The sequence below is a fragment of the Chlorocebus sabaeus genome, chromosome 3 (assembly GCF_047675955.1).
Source record: "Chlorocebus sabaeus isolate Y175 chromosome 3, mChlSab1.0.hap1, whole genome shotgun sequence".
Lineage (NCBI taxonomy): Eukaryota > Metazoa > Chordata > Mammalia > Primates > Cercopithecidae > Chlorocebus > Chlorocebus sabaeus.
In genome coordinates this window covers 8,606,897-8,626,450 of record NC_132906.1, presented here as the reverse complement: position 1 = coordinate 8,626,450, position 19,554 = coordinate 8,606,897, and the positions used below count along the sequence as shown (strand labels likewise).

Sequence of the window (19,554 nt, the reverse complement as noted above, 5' to 3'; positions counted from 1 at the left end):
TCGCTGATCTCCCCAAAATAGCTGCCACTCCCATACACCCTGCAGAACCACCACAGGGAACCTGAGAGCCCAGCTCTCTCCCTTGTGACCAGTGCCAGGCACCTGTGGGACACTCTGAGGTCCAGCTGGCTAAACTGGCTGCAGCCCAAACTGAAGGCCATCAGGCTGGGGGGAGCAAGCACTTTCAGGTCAAAATGAATGAATGACCTTTTGTGTTCTCTTTCCAGCCAACTCCAGCGCACCCCAGCCTTGCAGAGCAGAGGCACTGCGCTCCCACGTCCAGGGGAGGGGCTGCTCAAGCCCCCAGGCTGGAAGGGTGGGCGCAGGGACCTGGGACCTGCTGAGTCAGGGGAGAGGGGGTCTCTAGACTTCTCGCATGGACGATCACCCAATCCCGGCACACAAAGAAAAGGGGTCCAGCCTGCAAATGCCACCCCCCACCTTGCCTCCCTGCCTGGAATCCCCAGCCTGAGAGGGACAGGACTCCAGTTAAATCAAGTAGATATCGCAGAAAGTCCCTCAAGTTTATTTTAATAGGCTTTAGAGTTAAACACAAATATGCAACACAAACTGTAGGGGCAGGAAAAGGGATGTTGTGACCCCATTCATTCAACCAATCACTGCCAGGGCTGTCCGCACCCCCATCCGTTCTAACATCCAGCCAGAACCTTGTCCCAGCCTGTGACGGGCAGGGGCGGGGGTGGCGCAGGCTGCTCATGCATCCCCCAAATGCCACGAAAAGTCAGGTGGTATCTGGTGGGTCTGTCTGAGGCAGGTGCAGAAGCTGCAGCATCTGAACATGGAAATGTCGCTCCAGCCTGGAAGGGGACAGAGGCAGACACCACGTGGAGAGAAATCTGAATTCTGATGGTGTGGGGGGTGGAAGAATCGAGGAGGAGGCACAGCAGCTGCTGCCCCATGTGTTTCTGGAGCAGTGATGGCTCAGATGAGGAGCCATACACAATGGGTGTCCGTAACAAAAGAAAAAGAAGAAAAAGAAAACACGAAACCAGGGCCATGTGGAAATTAGCTCAAGTACCCAAGGTCAGGGTGGGTTAGGGTAAAGCTCTCACCAAAGTCCACCTAATGAGGAATTACTTAGTGCTAACAATGCTACAACTCTGACCACAGCAGCCTAACACACTGTACCACGTTCTAGCATCACACAGAAGTCGGTATTGCTGTGTAACTGCGTTTAGCAGGTGCGGCTATGTAAGCGGTTCCTAATTCGGGCAGCTAAGCTGAACCGAATGTGTGTTTGCAGGTTGTGCCTGCTACAAGAATAAATGATTGTGTACTTAGTCAATGTGGCATGATCTACTCTAATGGAATGCCCAACTCAATATCACAGTATCATGCAGAGCCACTAAAGCAAAGAGAAATGGTGGCACTTCCATGTGGATTTACTGTGTATGTCCCCAGAAGGAGCAAGACCCTTGGAGGTTTGCTAGAGATGTACCTGAGGCCCGGAAGCCCAGCTTGGACTCATGCAAGGGCCAGGGACCACGTCTGCCTTCTTGTTGGCCACACGTGTGCCGAGTAGGCGCGCCCTGGGCAAGCCGACTCCGTCCGCTGGCTGTTTCTTCCCCGCTCCATGGCTCCGGCCCCTGCAGGATCCCCTCACGGTTCTTCTCGCCTTGGGCACACTCAAAGACAAGCCTGTGCTCAGGACAATTTTGGGGGGGCCTCAGGGAGAAAGTGCAGGGTCTTTGTCGCATACAGGAAACAAGCGCATCATCATCATCACCATATCTGTTAAAACTACTTCTTCCTTTTGTGTATCATGCTCCTAATCTTCCACACCACTACATGAGTACTGTTCATATCCTAATTCTACCATTTGAGAGACAGATGCCAGTCCAGGAGCTGGTGGCCCCTGGCCGGCTGTTTCACTGGCTCCTCTGTTTGGGAGAACCTTCTGGGTCTAAGATGGGCGCACGGTCAGCAGCAGCGTTGCCTGATCATCCAGCAGGAGGTGGAAGCGGGTTTCTGGGTGGTCGTGTGATGATCTAGCACAGCTCGGAACTGGTCCCCCGGGGACAGAAACGGTGTGTTTTTTCTGGAAGCCCCTGCCAGAACCCCTGGGCCATCTCAGTGTGCAGTGAGCGGCTGAGTTGTAGAACCAAACTGAAATGGGGGCTGCTATGAAATGGGGGCCTGAGGGTCCTATTTCAACGAGTTGATCATTTACGGCATCGCGTCAGAGTGAACCACATGGGAAGCTGGAGTTCCCCCTCTGTGCCTGGTCAAACTACAGACCCTAGCAGCAAGTTCCTTCATGAGGATGGAGCGCGAATGGGCACGATCATCTCCAGGGTCATCCTCACTCTCACTCAAAGGTTTTCCGGAGGGTGCAACCTGTTTTCCGGAGGGTGCAACAATAGCTTAATGACCGAGTCTGAGATGCCATTTAGGAAAAAAGCAAAACTGTGTTTACAAGACTGTTAGAGATGAGTCACTGTCATGAGAAACATCTGCAGAACTGTTAAACCCCCTTCGGGTTTCCCACTGCTCTCCCTCAGCCGCTCATGACAGGAGTCTCAATAATGAAAACTTGCGAATGGAATAATAGTGATCTCACATCATGTTGACTAAGAAGCTGATTGTTCCAAAGGCAGTTACCGTTCACAAATAGCTGGTGTTCGTGTTAAACAGAGTACCACTTGGTGGTGAGTTGAAAGGCGCTTCTTCTCTGTATCTTTTTTATTTTTTTTTCCTTTTTCTATTTTGGGTAGAAATATTCCTGGGAAGCTAGATAGAAATGCATTTTCATTTCCCAATAATTCTTAGGCACAAGTTAGAAAACTGCTGACCTTCACTAAAATATGTCAGCACTTCATATTATAAAAAATGAAATTGAGAACCGCAGCATGTGTATATACGTATATCTAAATATACACACATATCGGTGCAGTACACAATGATTATTCAATGTATATTGAAAACTGAGCTTTTTGTAACTAACCTGAAATTCTGCAGTGAAAGTTCATTGCTCAAGAACAATTGCAAGTGTCTTTCTTTTGGCTCTAACTATGGTAAAACGTTTGCACATCAGACTTTACCATTTACACGTTCCTAAGTGCCGACACCAGGGCAGTCTTAGACGGGGATCAGAGGAGGACGCGCCTAGGATGCATTCGCAGCTACTGAGCATGCGCACAGGGCCAGCTCCGGCGGCACCGGCTCGGTGCTCCCTCGGGGTGGAGACTGGAGGACGAGAAGCCGGAGCTCCCGCAGGCCGCGCAGTGGCGTCATCTGGGTGTCGTGCTGACTCTGGCTGGAGAGGAGGGCCCCGAGGAGGAGCCACGGTAAACAGGAGATGTGGGCGAGAGTTTAATCGGGCTGGTTGGGTCTCCAGTTTGGAGCTTCCAAAGCAGCTCTTCGTTGGTTCGGCTCAGTCTCTTCTTCTCCTGGGTTTCCTTCTCAACGTATTCCTGGAGGTTCGCGTTTTCCTCCGAGAGTTGTCTGCATGGGCACAATGACAAAACAAGTAGCAATCATGCTAGTGGACACCGACCCTGAGGTCACTACAATGGGTGCAGGACAAAGGGAGGAGGCCATGATGCCCTCAGGGAGAACAGGGACCAGGGCGACCCAGTGATCAAGAACTTTGGTGGAGTCATGATTTCCATTTGGCCCAATGACACACCTGTTCCCAGAGCCTCTCTGGCCAACAGCCATCATCTCACAGGCCCTGTGCCTGGTCAGGGGAGGCACTGGCTGTCCACTGGACAGAGCAGAGGCCAGCGACTGAAAGGAGGGAAGCGGAGAGCTGGAGTGGGTGTGCTGCCAGGAGGAGAGACAGCCACGGAGCTGGCAATTGACAATGACCACAGCACAAGAGCAGCGACGAGCCGCAGGCCTTCCTGAGCCTGCCGGGAAGCTGGGGGTGCCTTCTGGCCTCCCTGCCCTAGGCTTGTGCCTCCATGACAGCAGCGTCCTCCCCTGATGGACATGCTGCGCTAGGGGTCTGTGTCCGCCTGCTAGACTGGGAGCTCCGGGGGACAGAGGCCAAGGCTCCGTCTGCATGCTGAACCCCCAGCGTCCAGCTGGTGCCAGGCACATAACAGAAGCTCAGTTAATGTTTGCTGATAAAGACTGGTGGGTGAAAAAATGAATCTAAATTGCTTGCTTTGTTGCATTTTTGAAGAATGACAGCACCTTTGAGGAACTAACAGGAACAAGTACATATGTATTTTAAAGCTGGACGGACCGAGGTCCAGAAAAATCAGCTCTGTTGGATAAAGTCTGCACTTGCTCTGCTGACAGGGGCACCTTGGCAGCTTCCGGAGCAAAGGGAGACTGCTGCCCCCAGCACAGCCTTTCCTGTGTGCCTCTGAGCTGAGAACAAAATGCCCGCACTAGGGGCATAGTTATGGGGGCAATGGCTGTGTGTCCATTCGTGCATGTGTGTAAGAGCATATATATGTGTGAGAATGTACATGTGAGAATAAGCATGTACATGTGAGGATAAGTGTGCACGAGTGTGCAAATATCAGGGCATATGAATAGGTGTGAGGATTGTATGAGTGTATGTGTGCATAAGTGTATGAGAGTGTGCACGAGTGGGAGTACGCAAGTGTGTGTGTGAGCGAGCATGCAGTGCCTGTGTGAGTGCATGTGTGTGCATATGCACGAGTTACGTGTGCAAGGGTAACACACCACAGGTGAATGCTGAGGAGCCTAGTTGAGTGGGCAAGGGTTCGGGCCTGGGTCTTACTGATATGGCTGAGCCCGCTTGGCAGAGCAGCTGAGGAAGCCAAAACCCTACTCTATCCACACACTGCGCTGCGTGAGGGAGGAGCCTGAACACCCTTTCTTGAAAGCTGGGGCACCTCAGAGCGGGGCCCCACAGGGACAGGCAAGACCTGGATGGAAATTGTGAATTTCTGGAAGTTGCGGTATCAACCCATGGTGACTCTCTTTTTGGCCTGGGAACACCCAGCTGGCCCTCCTCTCCTAATCCCTTCCCAAAACAAACCCCTTTCCCTCCCAGTGCTGCAGGAGGACCCTGCCACACACTTTTGCTGATTCACTCATGTCTCCCAAGGTGGGGCCCATTGCTGTGTGGCCAGGAATAGGCAAGATGGCCACACGGGCATGCTCTTGTTCTTCAGGTCTTGGGGGAAAACAGCAAGAAACTGCGGGGAAAGACTCACAGCCCAGAGTGAGGAAAACTGGGTGTTGCAACACAAAGAAGCTCAAGAGGAAAGCCACTTTGTAGGTGACAGCCAGCCCACCTACCTGGTGACAACTGTGTTTTGGTCAATCCTTGCTCTGAGGTCTTCATTCTGCTGTTGGAGAACCTGGATCTTTTCTTCTAGGATGATGTTCTTTTCTGCCTATAAAGGAAACAGTGTTTAAGAGGTTCTAGCAAGGCCATCAAATGGGAAGTAAACCGGTGCCCTCAGCTCTGGGCATTGGAGGCTTATCAAGGACAGCATTTCGAAAATACCAGTTTGCAATGTATTAGTGGGTTGTAAAATCAGGTCAGAGGAATGTGACTAGCATTTCTTCTTTAAACGAAACAGCATAGAAAACGCCCATGTGCACCGTATGTAGCAAATTTCAGGTATTTTTATTTTATATATATTATGTGTGAGTGTGTGTTTCTGATGTAAAATGTATTTCTTATAGTGAGTGTCCCCAGGCCCTTGCCATTGTCAGAGATAAACCATGAATACCACTAGGACCTCGTTTGACTATTGGGTTCATGGTTCTTCCCAAAGGGGCAACCACACCGTAGCAGCATCCCTGGCCAGCTGTCCGTGCACGACACGACATCCTGAATCAACGGAGGGAGGAAATCTAAATAACGTAAGCACGCTTTTTCCTTTAGAGGCTACGGGCAGCCAGGAATGCAAAGCCGGAGAGCAGCTGGGTACATTCCCCAAATCCCATCATGCCATGGCTGTTACTCCCCAGCAATTGATGCTTTCCCTCTGTTAGCATGTCCCTGAGGGCCTGAGACCTGGCTGAAGTACAGTTCGATTCTAAGACCACTTTAGAAATAAATTCTTTTCTGAAAAGAGTGTGACACGTTCACTGTTAATGTAGTTAATCTTTAAAGAAAACGGTCCCTAGTCCATGAACAGGACTTCGGAATCCTAACCCCAGGACTGGCCTCTGGCCCCCTCTTTAGCAAGGCCCTTCACCCAGCCCTCACTTTTGCTCCCAGGAGATGAAGTGATCAAGTAGGTTCTTTTTTGCCTGGAAAGGTTTCTGGGATGAGAAGCCATACGGGCAGGCAGAAAGCCTGAAGCAGGGCTAAAATCAACCAATAAACCCAGAGGTTTGCTGGTGACCCAATGCAAATGGCCAAGCCAGGAGCGGGAGGAAGGGTGGCTGTTCTCAGAGCAGCTGGTCCCCACACTGGCAAGGCTGCAAGGCAGGGTTCGGCTGAGGCAGGTGCTGCCCGGTAGCTCCCTGCCAGCCCTAGGCCTGGCCTGAGCTGGGAAGTCCTGAGCTGCTGGAGGGTGCAGAGTGGTCAGCATCACCCAGAATCTTGGCGACAATGCAGCATCACCTGCTCTGCCCCCATTAACTGAGAAGCACCCGTGCAGCAAGAGATGTCTGCAAAAAGGGATGCTTCCAGAGAGAGAGGCGACATGGCCACCAAATGCAATGGGTGGTCCTAGATCAGCCCCTGGTTTGGTTGTACAGATGCAAGGGACACTTCACAAATGGGGAGCTTTAAAAATTCGATGTTATGATCAGTTTCTGCCTGACCTGGCAAGCTGAGGATATAAAACACATGGTACAGTACGTGGGTGTGCAGACACTGCCTTACAGAGAAAAAGTTCTGGAAAGTATAAGCATTGGCAGGAATATGATGCTATAATCTGCTTATTTTCTGTTTATCTTATTTCATAATTTTCCACAGTACACACATGTCCTTTTGATAGTATCAGAAGTTTATTTTTAAAGTAACAATAATAAAGGGAAAAAGTAAGAATCTGAGATCCTGGGGCCAACTTCCAGATCAAGATGGGCTGCCTTTGGAAGGAGGCTTCTCCTCCACTCCCTTTGCACACCTTTCTGGGACTCTAGCCCTGGCCGGGGGCTCGTGTGAAATCCTGGCTGTTCTGTGCTCCCCTTTGCTAGCTCTGCGGGAGCCAGGCTGGTGGGCTGAGGTGGACGAGTGTGCGTGAGAGCAAGGACTCTGCTCTGGACTGAATGTTTGTGTCCCCGAAAATTCCTATGCTGAAACCTAACCCCAAAGTGATGGTATTAGGAGGCGGAGCTTTGGGGAGGGGATTAGGTCCTGAGAGTGAGCCCCTGTGCGTGGGATTAATACTCTTATAAAAAGGGCCCCAGGGAGATCCCTGGCCCCTTCTGCCTTGTGAGGACCGGAAGCACTGGGCCAGGACTCCTAGCTCCATCTCCGCATCTGTAAAGCGGCTGGGGGCGGCAGCTCCTCCACAGGCAGCTGTAGGAGTTAGAAGCAGGCTCGGGGAAGGTGCTCCGTGCAGTGCCTGGGCACCGGGGATGCCGCATTGTGCTGGGTCACCACACGTCCCCAAGAGAGGGCGAGGAGACAGCAGGACTGTGGGAAAACCAGGGCGAAGCACAAAGAGGCCGCCCATCAGAAAGGCTCCAGAGTTGGACAAGATAAGGCCACCTCCAAGATTCCTTATGAGAGCTCCTGGCTTCCTGGGAAAGGCCCGCGGTGGGATTTCTGCGTAGGTGTAAGCAATGGGCAGGTAACAGACACACCTGGCTGAACACCTCAGTGTCAACGATGACCTCAGTGATGACAGCAGGAATGTCACGGAGGTTAGTTACTCTCACGAGCAAACGGACCAACTCACCAGCTTTTCCAGCTCAAGAATCTTCTTTTCCTGCTCATGTATTTGCTGATTCTTCATCTCTAATACCTGCTTCAAACTCTTCATGTCTTCTTCCAAGTGCTGATAAGGAGCCAACGCAATCTACAGGGGCAGAGAGCCATGAGCTGTTGACCGGGGCTCCCGACAAAACCCAGTATTAACCAATGCCACGAATCCAGCTAAATCCATCCTCCTAGGACAAGTGCCCTGATGGCAACTGCGACACCAAAGAGAGAGGATGCTACAGCCTTCCCTGATAAAGTTTCCCACTGAGAAGCCTCCTAAAATCCAGTTCTGTGGGGGAGCAGGTGAGACACGGGCATCATCCACTGGAAAGTCTGACTCCAGAACTGCTGGGTGCTGCCACCCTAAGCCCAGCAGGGAGCTCATGGGGTAGAAAGAGTAAACCCAACACTGGCTTTTCCCATTCACCCGGAAGACTTGATTCACGAGGTAGCTGGGACTCTTACAGGTCTCACCTATGCCCGTAAAGAGCCCATGCATAGGAAATGAGCCAAGTGGTTTCAGAAGCAGAAAAGCCATTTTAGACAAAAGTCACATTGGGGTAGTGCTGCTGGATATAACAAATTAAAATACAGTAGGTCCTGTTAAATTCAAATTCAGATAAATGACATTTTAAAAAATTCAGTGTAAGTATTGCACAGGACAGACTTATACTCAAAAATTTATCTGTAATTCAAATTTAACTGGGTGTCCTGTATTTTATTTGGCAACCCTACATCAGAGGGAAGGAGCTTTGCTAGCTTTTCTGGAAAAACTTCCCCTCAATCTGTTAACGCATGCTGCAGCCAAGGCTGCCCCACGTCAGCCTAAAAAGTTGCGGGAGAACGGGCTGGAAGGGGTGGCCGGGCCGGGGGAACGGGCTGGGAGGGGTGGCCGGGCCGGGGGAACGGGCTGGAGGGGGTGGCCGGGCCGGGGGAACGGGCTGGGAGGGGTGGCCGGGCCGGGGGAACGGGCTGGGAGGGGTGGCTGGGCCAGGGTGGGGGTTTCCAGACCATGCTTATCACAGGAGCCCTGGGACTCCAGCTGGTGAATGCTGCGGAATTTGGCAAAAATAACATGTAGCTGGACAAACCCACAGCTGCTGTCTGTCTCAGGGGAGAGGTGCTGACAGGAATTGTTTAAAAATCCAGGGGAGGCCGTGACCAGCTGTCACTTCAGCAGCGGATTCACAGAGAGACCTTGTCTTGGGACCGGACTGCTGAGGGAGCCCTGCCGGCCTCGCTGGGGCGGGGTCCCCGCAGGGCTGGAAGCCTGGAATCCAGAAACTACCTCCAGCTGCTCCTCTGTGTTCTTCCTCAAGGCCTCTTCGAAGCGGCGGGCTCTGTCCCGCAGAGACTGGCTCTGGAAGGTCAGCGTGTCCACCTGGTCCTGCAAGTAATGATACAAGGAGTCCAGCTGGGGCCACTACAGACAGCAGCCACCACAGCCTGGGCAACTGTGATCAGTGGGCCACCACTGTGCCCTGAGCACCCTCAGAGTGTTTCCCTGGGGGCTGGAGAAAGAGGTGCCAAAGGGGAACCCCCACAGCCACACGATGGAGGAGGGTGTCCCCCCGCGTCTGCCCTCGGCTCACTCCTCCTTGGTGCTTTGTCAGGAAGAGACCACAAAAGCACCGTGAGCCAGGGGGCATTTCACAACCTCTGATCTCACAGAGGCAGACAATCCTCAGAGAGAATCCTCAGAGGTGCCTCTTGTCCAGGAGGCACCCAGCCCCTGGCTTTGGGAAGGACCACGATGAACCTATTTCAAAGACGTATTCTCATTTAGGAAGCTCAATCCAGAACCCTTCAAACCCTCCTTAACTTCCTTCTCTCCCTCGGGACCCCTCCCACATCACCAAACCTTCTCATCACCAAGTCCATAATCAAGTCCTGCCATCCTGCCTCCTGAATGTCCCTAGAACCCACAGACTGCCCTGAGCTCCGGCCCCTCTGCTGGCTACTTTCTGGGACGATTCCTGTTTTTTTCTGAAGGATCACTCCTTTGCCCTCACACTGTAGTGAGGCACTCTTTCTAACGTGCAAACCGGAACCTGTCCGTCCCCTATCTCCTACCCCACTGCCCTCAAGCTGCAGTGCACACTCCCTAACACAGCGTCCTCCCAGCCTCGCTGCCTCCCTTTCCTCTCGTGCCAGCTCTCCTGCTGGCAGTGCCTTCCTCCAGCCAGCTCCCTCTCACTCCCGCTTCACTCTGGCTCCCACACAGCCTTCCTGGCCTCAGGACTGGGTGGCATGTCCTTGATAGGAGCTGCCACGTAAGCCAAGTCCACACAGTCTCCTCCTCCCTGCTCAGACCTGCCCCGTGGCCAGACTGGCACTCCCAGCCCTCAGCCTTCCCATGCCTGCCAGCTAGGCAGGCCGCTGGCCACTCTCCACCTGCAGGTTGAAGGAATACAAGCGTGTCTATGGAGACACTGCACCCCTTCCCCAGCTCCCAGCGCAGATGCACCTGCACTGACCCTGCCCCACTTGGCTCCGGCCATGACTCTCAGGACCACAGGCTGGCAAAGGACCGCTGATGCCCAAGGAGAGCTTCACCCTTCATGTCTCACTCGTGCAGACCAGTCCAAAGCTCTTTGCCCAGCACCATTTCTATAATATCAAAACATTCAAAACACAGAAACTAGGGTCTCCCATTAACTCTTCTAAAAAAGTATATAGATATACAGATACACACACACACACACACAAAAAAAAAAAAAAAAAAAAAGAGAGGGAGAGAGAGAGAGAGAGAGACAGAGACAGGGTCTCACTCTGTTGCCCAGGCTGGAGTGCAATGGTACGATCTCGGCTCACTGGAACCTCCACCTCCCAGGCTCAAGGGATCCAAGGGATCCTCCCATCTCAGCCTCCCAAGTAGCTGGGACTACAGGTGCACACCACCACACCCAGCTAATGTTTGTATTTTTAGTAGAGACAGGGTTTCGCCATGTTGCCCAGGCTGGTCTTGAACTCCTGACCTCAAGTGATCCACCCGCCTCGGCCTCCCAGAGTGTTGGGATTACAGGCGTGAGCCACTGTGCCCAGCCTCCTGTGAACTGTTCTGGCAAGAGAAATGGCCTCATCCACCAAATAATGGGAGGCGATATTGTGAATGCTAGTAAGTGTACACAGTGACACTAACATGGGAAGCACTGGCTTGACTGCTTGCTTGCTTATGGTGGACGACCCTGGTCTGCAACCTCCCTGAGTAGGTTCCTTTTCCTCTTTTTTTGTTCTCTTTTCCAGTTACTTCTTTTTTTTTTTTTTTTTTGAGACAGAGACTCACGCTGTCACCCAGGCTGGAGTGCAGTAGCTTGATATTGGCTCACTGCAACCTCCGCCTCCCAGATTCAAGGGATTCTCGTACCTCAGCCTCCCGAGTAGCTGGGATTACAGGTGCCCGCCACCACGTCCAACTAATTTTTTTGTATTTTCAGTAGAGACGGGATTTCACCATGTTGGCCAGGCTGGTCTCAAACTCTGACCTTGTGTGATCCACCCGCCTTGGCCTCCCAAAGTGCTGGGATTACAGGCATGAGCCACTGCACCTGGCCCACATCGACTAATTTTTTTTGTATTTTTGGTAGAGACAGGGTTTCACCATGTTGTTCAGGCTGGTCGCGAACTCCTGACCTCAGGTGATCTGCCCCCCCTCGGCCTCCCAAAGTGCTGGGATTACAGGCATGAGCCACCGCACCCAGCCTACTTCCATTTTATTTTTAAGAAATAAAAGTTTCCAGGCCAGGCGCGGTGGCTCAAGCCTGTAATCCCAGCACTTTGGGAGGCCGAGACGGGTGGATCACGAGGTCAGGAGATCGAGACCATCCTGGCTAACACGGTGAAACCCCGTCTCTACTAAAAAAATACAAAAAACTAGCCGGGCGAGGTGACGGGCGCCTGTAGTCCCAGCTACTCGGGAGGCTGAGGCAGGAGAATGGCGTAAACCCGGGAGGCGGAGCTTGCAGTGAGCTGAGATCCGGCCACTGCACTCCAGCCTGGGAGACAGAGCAAGACTCCGTCTCAAAAAAAAAAAAAAAAAAAAAAAAAAAAAGAAATAAAAGTTCCCACAGTGCCATGAAATGCAAATGCCAGTGCACTGGGGCAGCACACTCAGGTGGGAGCTTGCAGACCTATGAGCTGAAATGTTCATCGCAGCCCGGGCAGCCCCTCCAGGCCCGCAGTACAGGTCACCTGCTATACTGACTATAAAAATGACCATGGCTTCTACACCAAACCTCCTCAGTGTTGCCAGAGAAAGCATTTCTTTTAAGCCTCTTTCCCTCCATTAAAAAATAAAACAATAGCAAACTCTTCAGGCAATTACAACATAGGATGGATCTAAAATACCAAACTGATGTTTTGCCTTATTCACCATTACTCAAAACAGATCTGCAGGGAGAGAATATGCTGCTGCAGCTAACGTGGGCTGGCTTCTCTATGTCATGCACAAAGACCCGGATGGTAGCCTGACCCAGTGTGGGTCACTGGGGAGTCAACCGACATCATGACAATAACCACAATAAATGTAACAATGCTTGTTATTATTACAGTAGTCACAATAGCTGCCACTTATTAGCACTGACCTAAGCCAACCCAGGGCTAGGCACTTCTGACACGTTATTTTCCTTAATCTGTTCACACCTTGAGAAAAGTACTGTCATCATCCTTAAAGAGTAAATTAAGGTTTACAGAAGCTACATAACTCTACAAGATGTGAAAGCTAGTAAGAGCTAGCGCATTCAAATCTCTAACCACCAAACCTATTTCTCCAGGTGCCTGTAGACCAAGGAGGGTGGCCTGAGCAATTCCACCCTCCTTGCACCAAATAACCTCCAGCCCAAACGGATTGTGCTGGATGGAGAGTCACAACGAACATATGCCCAGTTCAGGACCATCTGGTGTCAGTGGCAGGGCGCCGACTCCCAGACGAGACAAAAGTTCTCATTTCTTTGGGTTTGGGATTGGATGGGGTTTTTGTGATGTCGCTGTATGGCTGTCAGTTTCCTGGTTGGTGTTCCTTTAAGGACAGCACAACTATTGGTGCAGGATGTGTACACGAGGAAGGCAGTCTGGGGTTCACTGGCCAAGGGCAAACCACACGAGCACTGTGCAGGCACAACACATTTTAGTTTTTGAAGAGTACGCTGGAGGGTGTGACCCTGGGTCTCTCCACAGTCCTGGACTCTTGGCGGGCCAAGCTCAGTGCCATGTATGTTGCCAGAGGAAAGGGAGCCCTCGAAGAAGCAGAATTCCTACCTATGTATTAAGTTATGGGATTCACCTCCCACAATTCCAGATGACAGTGTGCCTAACATTTAAAAAATAATTTTGCTGTGATTGGAATTGCCACACTTGGAAGTGGAAGCAGGGCCCCCAGCGTCCCCCTGGCTTCCCAGGCAGCTCCTCCCTGGGGCTGGCGGTTGTCAATGTCTTTTCACAGAAGCAGCTGCCTGCGTCTCTGTAAGGCAGGAAGGAAGCAGGAAGGAGGCAGGAAGGAAGCAGGAAGGAGGCAGGAAGGAGGCAGGAAGGAGACAGGTGATCCGGGACACGCTGCATTCTCTCCTTAGAGGCCTGCAGGACACAGGCAGCTCCTCTGGCATCTGAGACCAGCGTTTCCTAAAGGTGATGGTGAGAAAGTGTTTTTCATCTCAGCCACCTCCAGGTAACTGCAGCCCCTTTTGTAAGTCTCAGAGCATGTTCTGTAAGTCTCAGAGCATGTTTTGTAAATCTCAGAGCATGTTTTGTAAATCTCAGAGCATGTGAATTCTGACCTGCAAAACCCTCCTTGCACCATTTCCCCGGCCTAGAACACTCTCTTCCCCAAGTCCTCCTCTGGCTTTGAACATAGCTCAGTTACTCCTCGGATACTCCAGACCACAGCAAGTGCACAGCAATCTCTCTGAATGTCTGTGGCATTCACTAACTGTATTATTCATTTGGTGCAAGTATGTGTTACCTGTTGTCTGTCACTATTTGCATCACAGCTCTCCGAGTAGACAGCACATTTCTTCAGGGTAGGCAGTGTGACTTATTTACCTTATGTTCCAATGTTTAGTACAGGATTTAGTACACGGTAGGTGCTGAATGAATGTCTGTGGGTGCGAATAACGATGCTGCCATTATCTTGGTATCAGGTAAGAAAATTAAAGAAATTCTAACCTGCAATGACAGCCGCAGTTTTTCAAAATTTTCTTCCAATTCTTTCTTTTCAAGCTCATGAGTGGACATCAATTCTGGAAAGAGGACATGAAACTGTTACGTTGGTCTTTCTTTTGAAAAGGATACCACAAGGCTCTTTTGGCAGACTAAGAACCGTGACTTCAGGTAAATCAATGACTCCCGGATAGCAGATTCAAGCCTACAGGGACTCCTCCACTGGTTTGAAATTGTATGTGATGAACGGGTTAGTATTTAGGAGAGAGAAAGAAAGAAGGGACTGGGGAAAGGGAGGGAAAAAGAGACGATGGGGGCAGAGAGAGCACATATGAACACACACACAGCACACACTACACACACGTCACACACGCATCACATAAACACAAACACCACTCACACACACCCTACCACACACACATCACACACACCACACGCCACACATACACATACACACCTACCACACACACCACATACACACCACATGCCACACACACACCACATACACACACTACAAGAGCACATCCAATACACACCTTCCACATACATCACCTACACATACCACATGCACATACACACACCCCACACACACATCAAACACATACACCACATGCCACACACACCACACAATCGCAAACACACACTACATGCCACACACACATACACACCTATCACATACACTACATGCCACACACATATACACACCTATCACGCACACCCCTGCACACACTCCCCCACATACATATACCACACACATCCCCCACACATACCACACACATCATGCCCCCCACACCCCCACATACATACACTGCACACATCCCACATACACATACATACCACATACAAACCTCCACCACACACCCACTACACACACACCATACACATTCCTCCACACCCCCACATATATACACTACACACACCACACACATACATACCACATACACACCTACCCCACACACATATATACAACACACACACACATAACACACCCACACACACCAATCACACCCTCATAGCCTGCCACACTCGCATGCCTCCAAATCCATACACATTTACACAAACACACACACATACCCTCCCCCCACATCCTTACAGCACCCACACCTTTGTAACAACACATACCCACCCCCCCACACCATACAGCACACACACCACACACCACACACTCCCCATAAACACATCACACATATACACAGATGCACACTCACACACTGCACACACTATAAACACCCGCTCACATACCACACACACCCATCCACATCCCCATACCTCCCACACCACACACACACACACCCCCATACCTCCCACCACACACACCCCCGCATCCCCCCATACCTCCTACCACACACACCCCCGCATCCCCCCATACCTCCCACCACACACACACCCCCGCATCCCCCCATACCTCCCACCACACACACACCCCCGCATCCCCCCATACCTCCCACCACACACACCCCCGCATCCCCCCATACCTCCCACCACACACACACCCCCGCATCCCCCCACACCTCCCACCACACACACCCCCGCATCCCCCCATACCTCCCACCACACACACCCCCGCATCCCCCCATACCTCCCACCACACACACACCCCCGCATCCCCCCATACCTCCCACCACACACACACCCCCGCATCCCCCCATACCTCCCACCACACACACACCCCCGCATCCCCCCATACCTCCCACCACACACACACCCCCGCATCCCCCCATACCTCCCACCACACACACACCCCCGCATCCCCCCATACCTCCCACCACACACACACCCCCGCATCCCCCCATACCTCCCACCACACACACCCCCGCATCCCCCCATACCTCCCACCACACACACACACCCCCGCATCCCCCCACACCTCCCACCACACACACCCCCGCATCCCCCCATACCTCCTACCACACACACCCCCGCATCCCCCCATACCTCCCACCACACACACACCCCCGCATCCCCCCATACCTCCCACCACACACACACCCCCGCATCCCCCCATACCTCCCACCACACACACACCCCCGCATCCCCCCATACCTCCCACCACACACACACCCCCGCATCCCCCCATACCTCCCACCACACACACACCCCCGCATCCCCCCATACCTCCTACCACACACACCCCCGCATCCCCCCATACCTCCCACCACACACACACCCCCGCATCCCCCCATACCTCCCACCACACACACACCCCCGCATCCCCCCATACCTCCCACCACACACACACCCCCGCATCCCCCCATACCTCCCACCACACACCCCCGCATCCCCCCATACCTCCCACCACACACACACCCCCGCATCCCCCCATACCTCCCACCACACACACACATCCCCCCACACCTCCCACCACACACACACCCCCGCATCCCCCCATACCTCCCACCACACACACACATCCCCCCACACCTCCCACCACACACACACCCCCGCATCCCCCCATACCTCCCACCACACACACACCCCCGCATCCCCCCATACCTCCCACCACACACACACACATCCCCCCACACCTCCCACCACACACACCCCCGCATCCCCCCATACCTCCCACCACACACACACACACACACACAAACACTTCTACGTTCAGCTGTACCACCATCCTGCCCAAGTCAGATCCTTTGTTCACGTTATTCATTGATTCTCTAAACTGACCTCATGGCAAAATAACTAGGTAATTAACATTAAATCCCATCTTCTTCCCCTCCCAGGATCACTCTTCCTTCCCACTGCAAAGCAGCCATCTGTGGCTGAGCAAAGCAGTGGAGCTGCGAGCAGCCATCCTGCCAGCCGGGCTCACCAGCCAGGCTCAGTGCTGCGTCTACACGGACACCTTGGTAGCCTCTTGGCTGCCCTCTGAGAACCACACATCCCTGGGATTTGCTTCAGCAATGATTTGGTGTGAAGACAACTCAGATGCAAGGAAGAACTAATTGGACTGATTCCTCTTGGAGGGTCTGAAACAACTCTGTTCCGTGAAAAGTGTCATCCCAGCAATGCTTTGTAAGTTAGGCAGAAAGAGATGTCATGTGAGAGTTATTAAGCAAATGGATTCTATTTTCCTCCAGATGGGAAGAGTCTTATTAGCTGGGTGAAGCCCATCTCATTCTGGCTACACAAGCAATTTGTTTTCATGTTGTAACGAGAGGGAGGAGGGTCTCATTAATCAGCCGGGATCATAGGCTCAGAATGGTAGCATACTGGCGACCGACCATTACCATTCTGTGTGGCGTGAGCTGCAATCAGGAAAGACTTGGTGGTTTTCATTCACTCAAATCTTTTAACTAACGGTGGTAAGGGCCACTAAGAAATCCAGTTGTTACAGCTGACATTTACATTTGGAAAAGAAACGTTTGTGTTGATTTCATTGATAGAGAACCATGTGGCCCTCCGGTCTGCCTGCCTCTGACCAAATGATTAGTGTTACAGTCATCGAGAGCAGCATCCTGACCCTAATAATAGATTTTTTAGCTACCATTACCTACACCCACATGGCCTTGACATCATTTATAATTCACGGACCTTGAATGTGGTGTCTCAGTGAGACTTCATTCGTCAGAAAAATCCACCAGATCTATTTATGTGAAAATCCAGAAAGAAAAGGCAACACCACAGCTCACTGCGCCATTTCCGTTCACGTTCCCTTGCATGAGACCAGCTTCCTCTAGTGACAGATTTCAGGGTGTTTTCAAAGGATCCCAATGCCCCAAGGGAAAAGAAGAGGCAGTATCCATTCTGAAGATGACATAAACTACTGCTAATATCTGTGTCTTCATCATGTATTTCTTTATTTCAAACTCACTACACTGTCTCATGCTTAATATGGTGTTTAACACAATGGTTCTCAAGTTTTCCTGCATATTAGAATCACCTAAGGAGTTTGAAAGCCTTCTGATGCCTGGGCTGCACCCCAGAGCAATTAAATTGGAATATCAGAGGTAGGCAGCCACACATCAGTGTATTTTTTATAACTTCCAGGTGGTTCCAATGTGTAGCCAAGGGTAGGGGCCAGTACTCCGAGTGTGAGACATACTACCAGGACCCAGGCAATCCCTTTAACTAGTCCCCAGGAAAATGCCGTCACTTGCCTCCAGCTTGGTCACTTACTAATAGCTCCCAGAGGCAGCGGGAGTGGTGCTTGAGGGCGACAATAACACAGACCTTGGTGATGGCACACTGGGTCTTGTTCACAGAGAACATTTTTACAATAATACAAACTCTGATGCTAATTCTCAAATTGTAACATTGTAAAAGTTTATCAATGTATTGTTAACTGTCGTTGCTTTTAATACACATTTTTTTTTTTTTGAGGCGGAGTTTCACTCTTGTTGCTGGAGTGCAATGGTGCAATCTCACTGCAACCTCTGCCTCCCAAGGTTCAAGCGATTCTCCTGCCTCAGCCTCCCGTGTAGCCAGGCCACCGCGCCTGGCTAATTTTTGTATTTTTGGTAGAGATGGGGTTTCGCCATGTTTGCCAGGCTGGTCTTGAACTCCTGACTTCAGGTGATCCACCTGCCTCAGCCTCCCAAAGTGCTGGGATTACAGGTGTGAGCCACTGCTCCCAGCCTTTAATACACACTTTAACAACCAGCTGACTGGGAGGGAAAAGTAAAGCGAGAGGAAGTTGAAAAATAAATTGTATGTATTAATGTAAACGCATGTGAAAGTATAAAATGCTGCTTCTTTCACAAAGGAAAATCTTAGTAATGATGGAACTTAGTAATGATGCCGTTACGACCCACATAAAACCCAAAGATAATTCAAAGTTACAAAAATGTAAAAAGAAAGATCTGGAGACTCAATGCCCACCCACGGTGAATGTGGTCTATGAGTGTAAGCTCTGGATATCCCGATCCAACCAGATGCTTCAGGGGCCCGGAAAGCATCACAAATATGAGGAAAGTGTACCCATGCCGGGGCTTCCATTTGTTTTTATAAGGCCATAAAAATCATAAAGCCTAGCCGGGTGTGGTAGCGGGAGCCTGTAATCCCAGCTACTTGGGCTGGAGGCTCCAGCTGAGGCTGAAGAATTGCTCGAACCCATTGCTCGAACCCAGGAGGCAGAAGTTGCAGTGAGCTGGGATCACACCACTGCACTCCAGCCTGGAGAGCAAGACTCTGTCTAAAAAAAAAAAAAAAAAACAAGGGGGAAAAGAAAACAAAAAGTGCACTATTTCCATGCCTACTTTAGACAGTGGCCCTCAAGTGTGGCTACACATTAGAATCACCTAAGGAGTCTTAAGAAATCTTGATGTTTACACTGCACTATGGATCAAGGACATCAGAATCCCTGGGGTGGGACTGAGGCTGGCATTGGTCTTTGGTTACAGCTCCCCAGAGGACTGGGAATTCCAGTGTTCAGCAAAGTTGAGGATAACTGCATTGGAAGAAAGCAGCAGCAGCTACCTGGATCCTTAATTCCTATCTCTTCTTTTCCTAGGAGCCAACAGAAAAAAATGCAGCAGGAGGGAAAGACAGGAAAGGAGGAACAATAGAGGAAGGGGGGCTCCACACACCTGCAGCGGGAAAGGCTGGGCTTGCACCACCCCACC

General features: G+C 51.4%; 1 protein-coding gene and 1 long non-coding RNA gene across 9 annotated transcripts in view; one reads left to right on the top strand and one right to left on the bottom strand.

Annotated features, from left to right (window-relative positions):
* Positions 1 to 510: 510 nt before the first annotated feature.
* MTUS2 (microtubule associated scaffold protein 2) overlaps positions 511 to 19,554 on the bottom strand; it is a 636,712-nt gene continuing 617,668 nt past the window's right edge. For 7 of the 8 annotated variants that reach the window (XM_037986864.2, XM_037986863.2, XM_007960034.3 and 4 more), the window contains 5 exons: positions 13,994 to 14,067; positions 9,123 to 9,221; positions 7,812 to 7,931; positions 5,245 to 5,342; positions 511 to 3,465 (listed from right to left, as the gene is read on the bottom strand). In XM_037986864.2, coding sequence (XP_037842792.2) covers positions 3,252 to 3,465; positions 5,245 to 5,342; positions 7,812 to 7,931; positions 9,123 to 9,221; positions 13,994 to 14,067 — 605 coding nt within the window. In that variant the 3' untranslated portion in view covers positions 511 to 3,251. Of the gene's footprint in view, positions 3,466 to 5,244; positions 5,343 to 7,811; positions 7,932 to 9,122; positions 9,222 to 12,686; positions 14,068 to 19,554 lie in introns of those variants that run through there. The other variant, XM_073013118.1, reaches the window with a different exon arrangement.
* LOC103214205 (uncharacterized) lies at positions 14,050 to 19,550 on the top strand. Its single transcript, XR_489356.3, has 3 exons — positions 14,050 to 14,158; positions 16,714 to 17,005; positions 19,443 to 19,550. It is a non-coding gene; the product is annotated as an uncharacterized lncRNA (long non-coding RNA).